The sequence below is a fragment of the Coffea arabica genome, chromosome 3e, assembly GCF_036785885.1.
Source record: "Coffea arabica cultivar ET-39 chromosome 3e, Coffea Arabica ET-39 HiFi, whole genome shotgun sequence".
Lineage (NCBI taxonomy): Eukaryota > Viridiplantae > Streptophyta > Magnoliopsida > Gentianales > Rubiaceae > Coffea > Coffea arabica.
The window spans coordinates 12,571,738-12,585,076 of NC_092315.1; the positions used below are offsets into that span (position 1 = coordinate 12,571,738).

Genomic DNA, 13,339 nt, shown 5'->3' on the forward strand with positions numbered 1-13,339 from the left:
CAATAAAATATGACACAAGTGTTGATTATTGCTATATAAAAGAAAACATTAGTGTACACTACAAAGCCTTATAAAAATGTTCTACAAAGTGGTAATTTTTACTTTTCATATAGAATAGTGGAAAAAACTTCTTTTTTTGGGGAGGGGGGGGGGGGTAATGTGCTAATAAAAGCAGCAGAATTTACAATGATTTACGAGGTGCAACTGCAAGATAAGCTGAAAAAGTATGAAAAAAAACCGTAAGCCTAATTTTAAATTTTTTACTATTGAAAGAGAAATACTCACCCTCCCAAACACGTAGCACGGCCACCTGCATGTAGATAGGCCAAGATGTACTAGCTTTTAAGTTCTGATCATATGTGTTGATCCATGATTATGAGGAACAATTTCAGGGCTAATGTAGTCTGAAATGTCAAGGGGCCTTTTAGGGGGGTTCTCCTTCATCCTGAAAATTTCTCTGGTACATGCATGAATTAATTAGCAAGAAGGTACACAGGATAGGAGAAGTCTTGGTCTAGTAGTTAAAATTAGGACTCTAGAAATAAGAGGTTTTGAGTTTAAATCTTTCTTTCACATTTTAAATCTCATCATTCCCTTGCTTAAAAAGGAAAAAATATTTTTTTTTAAAAAAAAGCGGTTGAGATTGATATTCCAAAAATTTGAAGCCCTCGATTCAAATCTCCTCTTTTTCCCTCCCTACCTCTTAAATCACACCCTCCCGCTCTTTAAAAAAATTTTAAAAAAATCACACAAGACATTCTTATATGCCGTGGAGTCCACCATACCCTGTAAAAATAATTGATGACAAACAAGAAGATGTATAGAACTAGAAGCATTGAGCATAATTTCTTATATTCTGGTTCTGTCTATGTTTTTGCATTCACATGCTTCCCGAGAGATTCCAGTAACCACTAATTTCTAATTAACACTGAGGTACGTAGAGCAGAAGCTAATACACAATTTTGAGTCTTGAGATTCCCTTCTTTTCGATAAAGATATCGAACATCACTAGCAGTTTGATAATGTGGAGGTTGTGATCACATTTTTAAAGCAGTAGTCCAACTATATTTCCTTAAATTGTTATAAAAAAAAATTTCTAGTAGGGGAACGATAGGATTTGAAAAACGTGAAGGAGAAATAGGAAGTTGAATTCAGGACCTTTAATTCCTAGATACCGTGTGCATTCATTAGGACACCAACTTTATATAATGTATCATCCCAATACTATATATTCTCATTTATACCCCACCCTTTGTGACTGTAACATTTCCAATTTGATTTCACTTTTCCTAATAAAACAGAGAACGGGAGAAATTAAGCAATTCAAGATTGAGATTTTATTGATAAAACGGAATGATGTTGAAATATCTATCTTATGGCTAATGCATAGCAGCTTACAAGAATGCAAAACAAATGCCTAATAAATTCTGGCAACCTATTCTACTTCAGCTTATAATCCCAGGATTCAGAGAAGCATAAGCAAGGAAGTCCTGATCACTTTCCAGAATAGCCATCTCCTGTTGCTCCAAAATTAACCATGCTTCAATGCCACCATCTGATCCATCAAGAAGAACCACAAAATTTTTATACATGGATTCCACCTCTGTAACCCCAACCAGACTAGTCCAAACCGGTTTTCCCCATCCAAAATCCACTTGGTTTAATCCCATTTTGCACCAACAGGTGAACTGGTAAGTATTCAGACCTTTTCTACTGCATTTTTTGCCCCACTCTTCCAAGGACTTCATCATAACATCATACCCTTTAGAACTCTGGATTTTCGGCACAAATTCATTCTTGTTTTCTTCCTTAGCCACTCTCAGAAGTTCCACCAATCTACCAAATTTTACCTCACATTCATCTATTCCATCATACTCTGCAATAATCATGGAGATGATATTCCCAGCCGAATATTCTGGCAGAGGTGGCACCATTCTTCGTCGCATATCTGCAGCATGAACTAGCACAGATGGCTCTTGAACCCCCTGAACGGCTTTTGCAGCAGCCATGGCATGCTTCCAGATGAAAGAAGACACAACTTCAACACTTGTAGGATCTGGAACAGGATCGCTGAAACCTTTCACTTTCAGATGATCAGATATAGCTGCTGAACTAAACACGAATCTTTTTCGTGTACTTCTTCCTTCATTCAGGGACAAACTCTTGATAATCACTGAAAAACCAAATGGAACAGAGTCTTTCACAGGGAAAAGAACGGCTGATTTGTACTCAGGATAATAAAATGCAGATTCATGATCCTGAGAGCCACTTGCCATTGCAGCCCAACATTTCAGGAAAACACTAATTGTTGTGATATCCATGATCATGTGATAGAAACACATGAAAATTGCCACCCCACCACATGAAAATGTATTGAATTGGACAGAGACTTGAAAAGATCCATCTCCATGAAATCTTGAAGAGGTCCCAAGTTTGTGGAATTGCTGAAACTTTGGTTGATTTATTAGCTCATTCATGTTGCAGTGAACATGGGCTGTGACAAATAGAGCTCCTTTATCATTGCATTCAATTGTTGAATCATCCTTGTAGATGCCTGCGAGGGGATAATAACGAGTTAAAGTTTGGGAAAGAGAAGTTTTCAGTTGATTTGTGACTTCATTGATCTTCAACTTTGACTCTTTTCTCCGATAGAAGGAAATAAACCTCACAAGATATCCACCAGTGATTTGATCGATGAAGGATCTTTTGAAGATTTTTAAGTGATCAGGTGTTGGGAGTGACGGTTTGATTATTTCTTGGGAAATGATCTCTACTTCCATTTAGGCATCCAATTTTGGATCTTCCTCAGATGTTGCAGGCCAAAATGGTAGGATAATCTATATATAATGCATTCACTTCTTGTAGGATAATTGGCTCTACTTTTGTCTAAAAGAAGTAGTAACAAAAAAATGAAACAAACGGACGAACAAATAAACAAAGAAACAAACGAATATGGCAAGAAAAACCAACAAATGAGGCTAGACGGCAGAAAAGTTTTGTATATATTAAAAAAAAACCATGAATTGAGATTTACTTCATTTCTCTTAGAGGTCATTTCTATGGCAGAACCGTAATTATACCATATATTTGATTACAATATCTGAGCCGACAATTCCAAATTGGCATTTCTGATATTGGAAATTTGATTTCTTTTGCGGGTGATATAGAATATGAATCAAGGGTTTGGCTTAACTAGTGCTCTGGGCACTTGTTAAGATAGTTTAGGCATTAATTTTTTGATAAGAGTAAAATTAATTCGAGAAAGTATTTAAATGCAAGGAGACAATAAATGGAAATATGCGCATTCACATAACATATCTAACATATGACGTTAGATGTAATTTAAGTGTTTTAACAAATGCCTCAAGATACTCATTAGAATAATTCATAAATCAATCATTGCATAAGTTGATTGTATCTATTTGAAAATGAAAGACTGATTTTTACATGATTTGACACAATTTATGTATTTTGTTATTACACCACCACAATGATGTACTATCAAAGTGCATGCGTTTTTAGAGCCACTTCTCAGGAATCAATCTTTCAAAGAAAGAGAAAGTAATTTGTAGAGAGTGAATTTTGAGCGAGAGAATGACTTTACCATTTTGGTATCAATTTATAGATCCATTAAATTGGCATGCATCTTTTTTGTCATGAAAAATTTGCCTTTGGTGAGTGGTTCCTTTCTGCCATGTGACAGGATATTATAGGGTATTGAAAACAGATACATAAAATGAGCCCATAATTCCAGATGTTAAATTTATATATCATCAATCAGTAGATGCAAACTAAAACAGCAAAGAAGGATGAAATCCAAATACTTGCAAAAGCTAAAACCAGAAAAGGAAGATGAAATCCAAATATGTAAAACCAGTGATTCTGCAGTTTAGTGCATGAACATGTCTCCTAGCTATGAGGCCTTTGTGAAACAGTTGCCGCACTAGAGAAGCAGGCAGGTTCCGGCTAGGCAGTCTAAGAAATGGAAAATGACAAGTAATTTTTATTTCTCTATAAGACAAACCGGTCCACCACTTTAATGTAGTCTATTTCTTGCTCTTTTTTCACCTTACGGCTTTTGATTTCTTTTTCTTCCCCCTCAAGAAACAACCAAAAAAAGTTAGGCTTTTTTTTTTCAATAAAGGCTGTCTAGCGTAATGATCTTCAATAAAGGCTTATATAGCATAATGATTCCGACATTGGGAACACGAATTTTCAATAGAGCCTTATTGGATCTGCCATTTTCAAACAAGTCCACAACAATATAGTTTACTTCTTGTTTTAGTTATCCATGAAAATTGAAAGGAAAATGTTATTTGCACTTCCATTTTTGTTAGTCGCACTCCAACTATTCTAATTATATAGTTTTCATTTATTAGACTATATGATAAAATAAATTGTGTGAGTGTAAATAATAAAAAATTGAGTGCAAATAACATTTTCCAATTGAAATTAAATGATCTAAGTTTTGATGTGTTTTAAATTGTTACAATACTTGTTGTGATTTACCCTATTTTGCACCATACAAATTGCATGACTAGCATTCTCATATGAATATGAATTCAAAACATGTTTATCTACTTATAAAAAACCATTAACTACATAACTAGACAATTTTCTACTCTTAAATTATTTGAATACAAGTAAATTGATTGCTAATTAAAGGAGGATCCAATGTGTACTTCCTTCTTATTTCATTCTCTTAAACGATCAAGTTCTTGTTTATTTCCATGAGGCCCTTCATCCTAGAATGTAGTACAAATAAAAACATAATGATGTGGTACAAAAGTGTGATAAACTAGAGTCTTATACCAACGCCCTCCACACTAGAGAAACCAAGGACAATACATAATCAACTCCCCAAAGATAAACAAGATTCAAATCAGAATCTTAACCCAAGGCGTACCCAATGGAACAAGATATAACACCCGGCAGTATTAAAGTTGATAAAATATGTCAAGAGCTATAACATAAAACCATAGAGGTTCCTAACTACAAGTTGTCTATGTTGGATCCTTAATCCAACATTGGACTTATATGTGAATAATTATGTGTTGCAAACTGTCAATTAAGGTTAAACCCAATTAAAGTGATCAAATATAGTTTGGGTTTAATGTATCTAATAGGATGTGGCCCCTTTAATGTGTAGAAACTTATGGGCTCCTATTTCAATGATGGGCTGAAATAGGGCTCCAAAGGGTAACAGGAATGTTACCTATAAATAGGGTTATGGTCCCCAGGTCACAGGTATCGTTTTAGTTGTCGTATTTTCTAATACCACAAAATACCTCTTCCCTGATATCCCATCGTCAGGAAAGATACCAGAGAGAAACTAAAGGCCTCTCTCAAAGGATCGGTGAATACCTGTTGACCTGGAAAGCCACCCCAAATCTCTAAGGATTCAAGTATCAAGTTTATCAATATGGATTCAGGTACGCTTCCGCTATTTTACAGTTAATGTATTTCTTAATAATCGTCATACAGATCTTGGGTTTAAAGGTGATGGATTTCACCAGTGGTTAGATTTAGATAACCACCCTAACAAGTGGTATCAGAGCCCATATGGTTGATTATTAGGAAATAATTTGGTTTTAGTAATTTATAGTATTTCGCACGGCTGAAATTTGCAAGTCTTGATTATTTGCTGTGTAAATTCAGTCATAGTAAATTTGCCAGCTGATTTAGTAATTTGCAAGCCTTGGTTGCTAATGGCTTTATAATTGCATGCCTTTTGTTTTTCGGCCTCTGACTCAAAAAAAAAAAAGGAGGAAGGGGATTCATGGTCAGAATCATGATACTTTTGGTCTTCGGTCAACTTTTCAATTAGTGGGTTCCACGAATTGTTGGGCATTAATATATTGCTTTGCTATGGCTGCTGATTCATTGTTTCATGATTCAAAATTGGTTGGTTCTGGTTCTTTAATGCATTACGATAATCTATATTTAATTGATACGATTGCCTCATTTAATGAATCTCTGCATTTGAGTACTAGAGGAGTAAAGAGAAAATTAGCCAATGAGAATTCAGCTGCATTATGGCACAAGAGATTGGGACATATCTCCAAACGGAGAATGAAAATGCTTGTGTCAAATGAAATTCTCGATCCCTTGAATTTTACAGATTTTAATGATTGTATTAACTATATAAAGGGGAAACAAACCAATAAAAGAAGATTTGAAGCCAATAGGTCCTTAGACGTCTTGGAACTTATACATACAGATATTTGTGGACCATTTCCTACATCTGCTTGGAATGGTCAACAATATTTTATAACGTTCATAGACGATATTTCAAGATATGGTTACATATATCTCATTTCTGAAAAATCACAGTCACTGGACATGTTCAAAAGTTTTAAGACTGAAGTTGAGAATCAACTCAACAAAAGAATTAAAAGCGTCAGATCTGACCGTGGTGGTGAGTACTATGGCAGATATGACGGTTCAGGTGAACAACGTCCAAGAAAACTTGCTAAATATCTAGAAGAATGCGGTATCGTCCCACAGTACACTATGTCGGGTTCACCCACTATGAATGGTGTAGCTGAAAGACGAAATAGAACGCTTAAAGACATGGTAAGGAGTATGATATGTCATTCTACTTTACCAGAGTCACTCTGGGGTGAAGCACTTAAGACTGCAGCATATATTCTTAATAGGGTTCCAACTAAAGCAACTATCAAAACCCCTTATGAACTTTGGACAGGGAAAAAGCCCAGTTTAAGCATCTGCATGTTTGGGGATGTCCAGCTGAGGCAAGGCCTTACAGGCCAAATGAAAAGAAACTGGACTCAAAAACGATTAGTTGTTATTTTATTGGATACTTTGAAAGATCCAGAGGTTACAAGTTTTATGATCCCACAACTAAGTCAATTTTTGAGACAGAAAATGCCCGGTTCTTTGAGGATGTCGAGTTTGGGAGAGAAAATACAGTAAGAGACATTGTCTTTAAAGAGGAATATATTAATATTCCCACATGTGTCATTGCTCTTGCTCAGGACCCTATTCCTGAACTTGATCATTACATGACAAATCAAAACAATGTCGAAGAGCAAACTGTTATAGAAGAACAAACTCTTCCTCCTCAAGAACCAGTGCCATTAAGAAGATCCACTAGAGAAAGGAGAAGTGCAGTGCCAGATGATTACATTGTTTTTCTCCAAGAACATGAGGATGATTCTGAATTGATGGAAGATGATCCAATCAACTTCCGTCAAGCCATGGAAAGTTCAAATTCTCAAAAGTGGATTGATGCCATGGAAGAGGAAATTAAATCCATGAAGGACAATGATGTCTGGGATCTTGTCCCATTGCCCGAAGGTGCAAAATCCATTGGTTGTAAATGGATATTTAAAATCAAGAGGGATTCGAAAGGCAATGTGGAAAGATACAAAACTCGTCTTGTCGCTAAGAGATTTACATAAAAAGAAGGTATCGACTATAAAAAAACCTTCTCTACAGTCTCTTCAAAGGACTCTTTTAGAATTATTATGGCATTAGTGGCACATTTTGATCTTGAGTTACATCAGATGGATGTAAAGACAGCGTTTCTCAATGGTAACATTGATGAGATAATTTATATGGTGCAACTAGAAAACTTTGTATCAGGAGATCCAAAACATATGGTTTGCAAACTTAAAAAATTCATCTATGGGCTCAAACAAGCGTCTCGACAATGGTATTTCAAATTCCATCAAGTAATCATCTCATTTGGTTTTGAGATAAATTTAATGGATGATTGTATATACCATAAGTTTTGTGGGAGCAAGTATATTTTTCTGGTATTGTATGTTGATGATATTTTGCTTGCCAGCAACGATATTGGTCTATTACATAAAACCAAGAAATTTCTAATTAAGAATTTTGAGATGAAAGATCTTGATGATGCATCTTTTGTGTTAGGCATACAGATACACCGTGATCGCTCTCGGGGTATTTTAGAACTATCACAAAAGGGTTATATCGAAAAGGTTCTTAAAAGATAAGGCATGCAAAATTGTAAATCAGGTGACACTCCTATGGCTAAAGAAGACAAATTTAGTCTTGAACAATGTCCTAAGAATGCTTTTAAGGAAAGAGAGATGCAAAAGATTCCTTATGTCTCAACAGTAGGGAGTCTAATATATGCTCAAGTATGTATGCGTTCGGATATTGCGTACATTATTGGGATGTTGGGTAGATATTTGAGTAATCCTGGATTAGATCATTGGAAAGCAACCAAACGGGTCTTACGGTATCTACAGAAAACAAAAGACTACATGTTCACGTATCGGAAGTCAGATGAGTTGGAGATCATTGGGTATACTGATTCCGATTATGCTGGATGTCAAGATACTATGAAATCAACGTCAGGCTATGTGTACTTGTTGGCTGGAGGTGCCATATCCTGGAAGAGTGCTAAACAGTCCCTCATAGCATCTTCCACTATGGCTGCAGAGTTTATAGCTTGTTATGAGGCATCCAATCAAGGAATTTGGCTACGAAATTTCGTCACAGGATTACGTGTGATAGATAGGGTTGAAAGGCCACTCAAATTATTTTGTGACAACAAGTCAGCAGTCCCATATTCCAACAATAACAGGAGCTCGACGAAATCTAAACATATAGATATCAAGTTCCTGGCTATTAAAGAAAGAGTGCAGAATGGACAGTTATCGATAGAGTATATCGGGACAAACTCCATGGTTGCGGATCCGCTTACTAAAGGATTGCCACCCTAAATGTTTCATGAGCATACTGCTCGTATGGGTATCATATTATTAAATGATGTACAGTTTTAGTGGGAGTTTGTTATTTTGAATGCTCTTATGATGTTTTTTGGTTATTAAGGATTTAAGGATATTTTATGCATAAATAAAGTTTGGATTTATTTGCACTCTAACTTTGGTATGGTTTGATCTCATAAATTTAAGGTGGACCAGTTGGAAATAGGCATGTTTGATCACATTACGTGAAATTTTCATGCTACACATCCACATCATAATTCATGTCATTCAATTGCATTGATAAATATGACCATTGATGGGTCGAGTTACAAAATTGTAACAAAGGCCGCTTTGATCCTATATTGGTGTAATTGATGGATCGAATTGGTTACAGATACATTGTGATAATGACAATAAAGTTGAGCTCATACGGTTAATTGCAAAACATAATTATAAGGTTACACATATAGTCCAAGTGGGAGATTGTTGGATCCTTAATCCAACATTGGACTTATATGTGAATAATTATGTGTTGCAAACTGTCAATTAAGGTTAAACCCATTTAAAGTGATCAAATATAGTTTGGGTTTAATGTATCTAATAGGATGTGGGCCCTTTAATATGTAGAAACTTATGGGCTCCTATTTCAATGATGGGCTGAAATAGGGCTCCAAAGGGTAACAGGAATGTTACCTATAAATAGAGTTATGGTCCCCAGGTTACAGGTATCGTTTTAGTTGTCGTATTTCCTAATACCACAAAATACCTCTTCCCTGATATCCCATCGTCAGGAAAGATACCAGAGAGAAACTAAAGGCCTCTCTCAAAGAATCGGTGAATACCTGTTGACCTGGAAGGCCACCCCAAATCTCTAAGGATTCAAGTATCAAGTTTATCAATATGGATTCAGGTACGCTTCCGCTATTTTACAGTTAATGTATTTCTTAATAATCGCTATACAGATCTTGGGTTTAAAGGTGATGGATTTCACCAGTGGTTAGATTTAGATAACCACCTTAACAGTCTAAACTAAAAAGGAAACAAAATACAACGAAGATAAGAAAATAATTGAAAAATCGCGACTCCAGGCACGACAATATTCGGTGCCGATTGTGGTGCTGGTCATGTGGTCGATCGTCGCCTGGTGCCATGTTCAGCACTAGTTGTAGTGCTGGTCATGGTGTTGGTCTTCGGTTGTCCAACGCGAACAATTCCTACATGATTCTTCTTCTTGCCTTCCTTAGCATGATTCCTTGCCACCAACAATAACATTAATAATCCTACTAAAAAACAATAAAATTATAGCAAATATCCTATTTTAAAACTCTAAATTAAGTAATATCAATACAGACAAGGAAATGAGAAATCCAGATCCTAGTTCTGTATCACATAAAGTGCTTAGATCAAAATTGCAAAAATGTTAGACAGATAAGAATAACCTAAACCCTCTCTGTTTTGGTTTAAGGGAGATTCTACAAATTACAAGGAAAAAGGGAAAAAAAAGAGTTTTAAATGTCAAAATCAGTTACTCCACAGTTACTGCCTAATACTTTTACCAACTCCATGAGATCTTGGAAACAACTTAAACCATCTCAAAACTACAATTAATGTTAAATGCGTTTTGCATTAAAATATTTAGACACTATAACAAATCATATAATTAGTGACCAGACAAAAGTGACAAAATGCGCTTCATCACAATACGAAAAGATATAGTGATGATAGAGCAGAATTGTCACTCCTGTTTCAAAACTAGTGACAAGATTGAAATGGAACTCAAATTCTAGTTACTAGGGCCTTTTACTCAAGTCAAAACCTTGTTTTATCACTTCTTTGCTTGTTAAACTTACTCCCACTCCCTATGTCTCCATTTATGTTTTTCGTACTCCACAGATTAAAACTATCCAAATGTTATTAGAAGTGGCCTTTTAAAAGGGTCAAGAATAATTTGATTTTTGTTAATAGATTAGGTGACAATTGAGTTATTGTCACTATCTCATGTACTAAGAAGTTGTCACTAAAATTGTTTCTTTGTGATAACTTTTTCTTGTTTAATGATGATAATTTACATGTTTTGTGACAACTCTAGTTGTCATTGAATGGATTGCATTTTGTAATGACTTTGACTCTTATCACATTACATGGCACATGAGTGGCAACTGCCAAAAGTTATCACTAAAAAGGCACAACGGATCTTCAGTATCACATCTTGTCTCGCATCCTATCTTACTCCTTCTAATCTTGCCAAGTGTCTCTTGATAAACCAAACCCTCAAACAACCCAACTCGGACCAGGTTAAGTTAATTAATTGATTAACCGGGCAGATAAACTTAATCTCTATAAGCAAAATTGATTAAAATAAAAATCCAAAAAACAAAATCATGATTTATCAATGGAAAAAAACCACGAAACCCTAACAAACACTGTCCTCTCATCATCATCTCCACCATACCCTCTCTTTCTATAAACAAATTAGATAAGCTATTATTTCATTGGGCAATTTTTTGTATTCAGTAGTTCTATTGACCATCCAGAGGATTTGGCAGAGACACTACCACATTCTCACGAAGAGAGAACTGACACGAGTAAAATCTCTTGGCTATTAAATTATCAATGAGGTTTGTTGATAGTGATAGTATGTTCTTTAAAAAAGAGTAGGAGCAATGTGAGAAAAGGGGGTTTACTTTGGAAATCTAAGGTTGTTCTTTTGAAGTTCAGTATGCTGAATGATAATTTTCTCTTAATGTTTGGGCTTGGAATTATTAGGTAAACTGGAGAATTGAAATTTACAGGCACCCATTGAAGATTTATGGTAAAGATTGGTATCCAATTTCTGTGCTTCAAAAAACTTAAAGGAAAAGGAATTGTTTACTTTCACTAGAAACATGTACATTTCCTATTTTAGTTGTTTTTGCCCATCTCTTCAATATATATGCATCAGGAATTGTTACAATATTCAAAGTCATCAATATTTTTAGTGCATGTGAACATAAAAATCCAGCAAATTCAAATTTCTTACAACTACATGAAATTGAATTCTTGATGAATCATAAGTTACAAGATGATGGGAAGTCTTATCATATGGTGTAACTCTATAAATCACTTGATTTCCTAATTCACCATCAACTTCCCATTTACAATCAATTCCTTTGCATAGCTCATCCTTAAATTTTTTATAAACTTCATGTGTGTATATACTTGCTGCATGTTGTAAAATCTTACAAGGGAATGTCATTGCCAGTGTACTTTGATTGCCTCTAAAATCTACTACAGATTCATCATAGCGATGATCATCTAACAACCTTTGGAAGTGTTCAAAAAATTCAAGTTATGTTTATAACTTACATACTTCTTTATAACACTGTTCATGGACTCACTTCGTTGGGTTGTGGTTATATCAGCACAAAAGGTTTCTCTCCCATACACTAAAATCCATTTCTCTTTTATATCAAACATTTTCTTCAACCACTTGTTGTCTTCCAAACCATACATTTTTAACATTTCACTCCATCCCTCAAAAAAATCATTCTCATTTTCATAGCCATATATGCAGTGACTAAAATCTGCAGCAAAATTTTGAAAATCTTTAAAGACATCAGCTAGATGTGTTGCCGCATTTTGATAGATATGCCATATACATAAGCGGTAATACGTTGTTGGCCATTGAGTAGCCAAAGCCGTTGCCATTCTTCTGTCCTGGTCTGTAAGAATAGTTCTTGGTATTTTTCCCATCATAACCTTAGCAAATATGTCAAACAGCCATTCAAATGTTCCAATTGTCTCATCATATAATAAAGTAGCTCCAAAAACTGTAGTTTGTTTATGATGATTTACATCAACGAATAATGCAATTGGCCTCCCGTCTTTGTGCTTTCTATAAGTTGTATCAAAACAAACCACATCACCAAAATGAGCAAAATCCGTTCTCATCTTTGCATCAGCCCAAAATATGTTAGTTTTCAAGTCATCTTCATATACTTGAATAGCATAACAAAAATTTGGATCCTCTAATTGCATCCTTTGTAAGTAATCTAAGACTCCTCCTGTGTCACCTTGCATCATTGGTATGGATCTTTTGCATCGTAAGTAATTTTTTAAATCATCTCGAATGAATCCAAGATTTTCTTGACCACCAACTTGTTTCGACATCAATTCAATTGATTGTTTTGGTGCAATTCCGCAACTTCAGGCCATATCTATTTCAGCTTTGTGTGCTATTGTCATGTGTTTATGAGATCTGAATAAATGAGTTTTGCTCGGGATTGATAGCTCATGATTATGTTCAGTAACAAATTGCACAACACAGTATTTTTCAGCTTGTCTACAGCTGATTTTCATCCTTGCACTACAATCACATCTTGTTTCTGGACGAGGACACTTAACACTCATATTGCGTTTGTCTTTTGGCCTTTTTCCTTCACGGGAGCAGCAAAAAACCCTATCCAACATCATATCACTATTTTTGTCTTTGTGTCCCTTACTCAATTGAGTTCCAAAATCAGATGCTTTGGTATATTTTTGGTAAAAATTTCTAGCTGCTACTTCAGTATCGAATTCAATGCCAAGTTTCGGGAACAAGTCATTTGGTGTAGTCAAAGAAAGAAAATTTTGATTTCCTTGATTGCCTTCAGTAA

General features: G+C 35.2%; 2 protein-coding genes across 2 annotated transcripts; both read right to left on the reverse strand.

Moving 5' to 3' along the window:
* Positions 1 to 1,445: 1,445 nt before the first annotated feature.
* On the reverse strand, positions 1,446 to 2,780 carry LOC140038387 (limonoid 1-O-acetyltransferse-like). Its single transcript, XM_072083726.1, has one exon. It carries the CDS (start codon positions 2,778 to 2,780, stop codon positions 1,446 to 1,448), a length of 1,335 nt encoding a protein of 444 aa, XP_071939827.1.
* Positions 2,781 to 11,679: 8,899 nt separating this feature from the next.
* On the reverse strand, positions 11,680 to 12,767 carry LOC140038388 (protein FAR-RED IMPAIRED RESPONSE 1-like). The gene is made up of 2 exons (XM_072083728.1): positions 12,055 to 12,767; positions 11,680 to 12,007 (listed from the first exon to the last, which is right to left on the reverse strand). The coding sequence occupies exons 1-2, from the start codon at positions 12,765 to 12,767 to the stop codon at positions 11,680 to 11,682; spliced, it is 1,041 nt and encodes a 346-aa protein (XP_071939829.1).
* Positions 12,768 to 13,339: the final 572 nt, after the last annotated feature.

What these genes read in the sequence shown, in the direction of transcription:
- LOC140038387 (XM_072083726.1), bottom strand. Translation starts at nt 2,780, where the DNA reads ATGGAAGTAGAGATCATTTCCCAAGAAATAATCAAACCGTCACTCCCA.
- LOC140038388 (XM_072083728.1), bottom strand. Translation starts at nt 12,767, where the DNA reads ATGATGCAAGGTGACACAGGAGGAGTCTTAGATTACTTACAAAGGATG. An exon ending in ATGAACAGTGTTATAAAGAA is followed by an intron (nt 12,008 to 12,054) that starts GTATGTAAGTTA and finishes ACACTTCCAAAG; the next exon opens with GTTGTTAGATGATCATCGCT.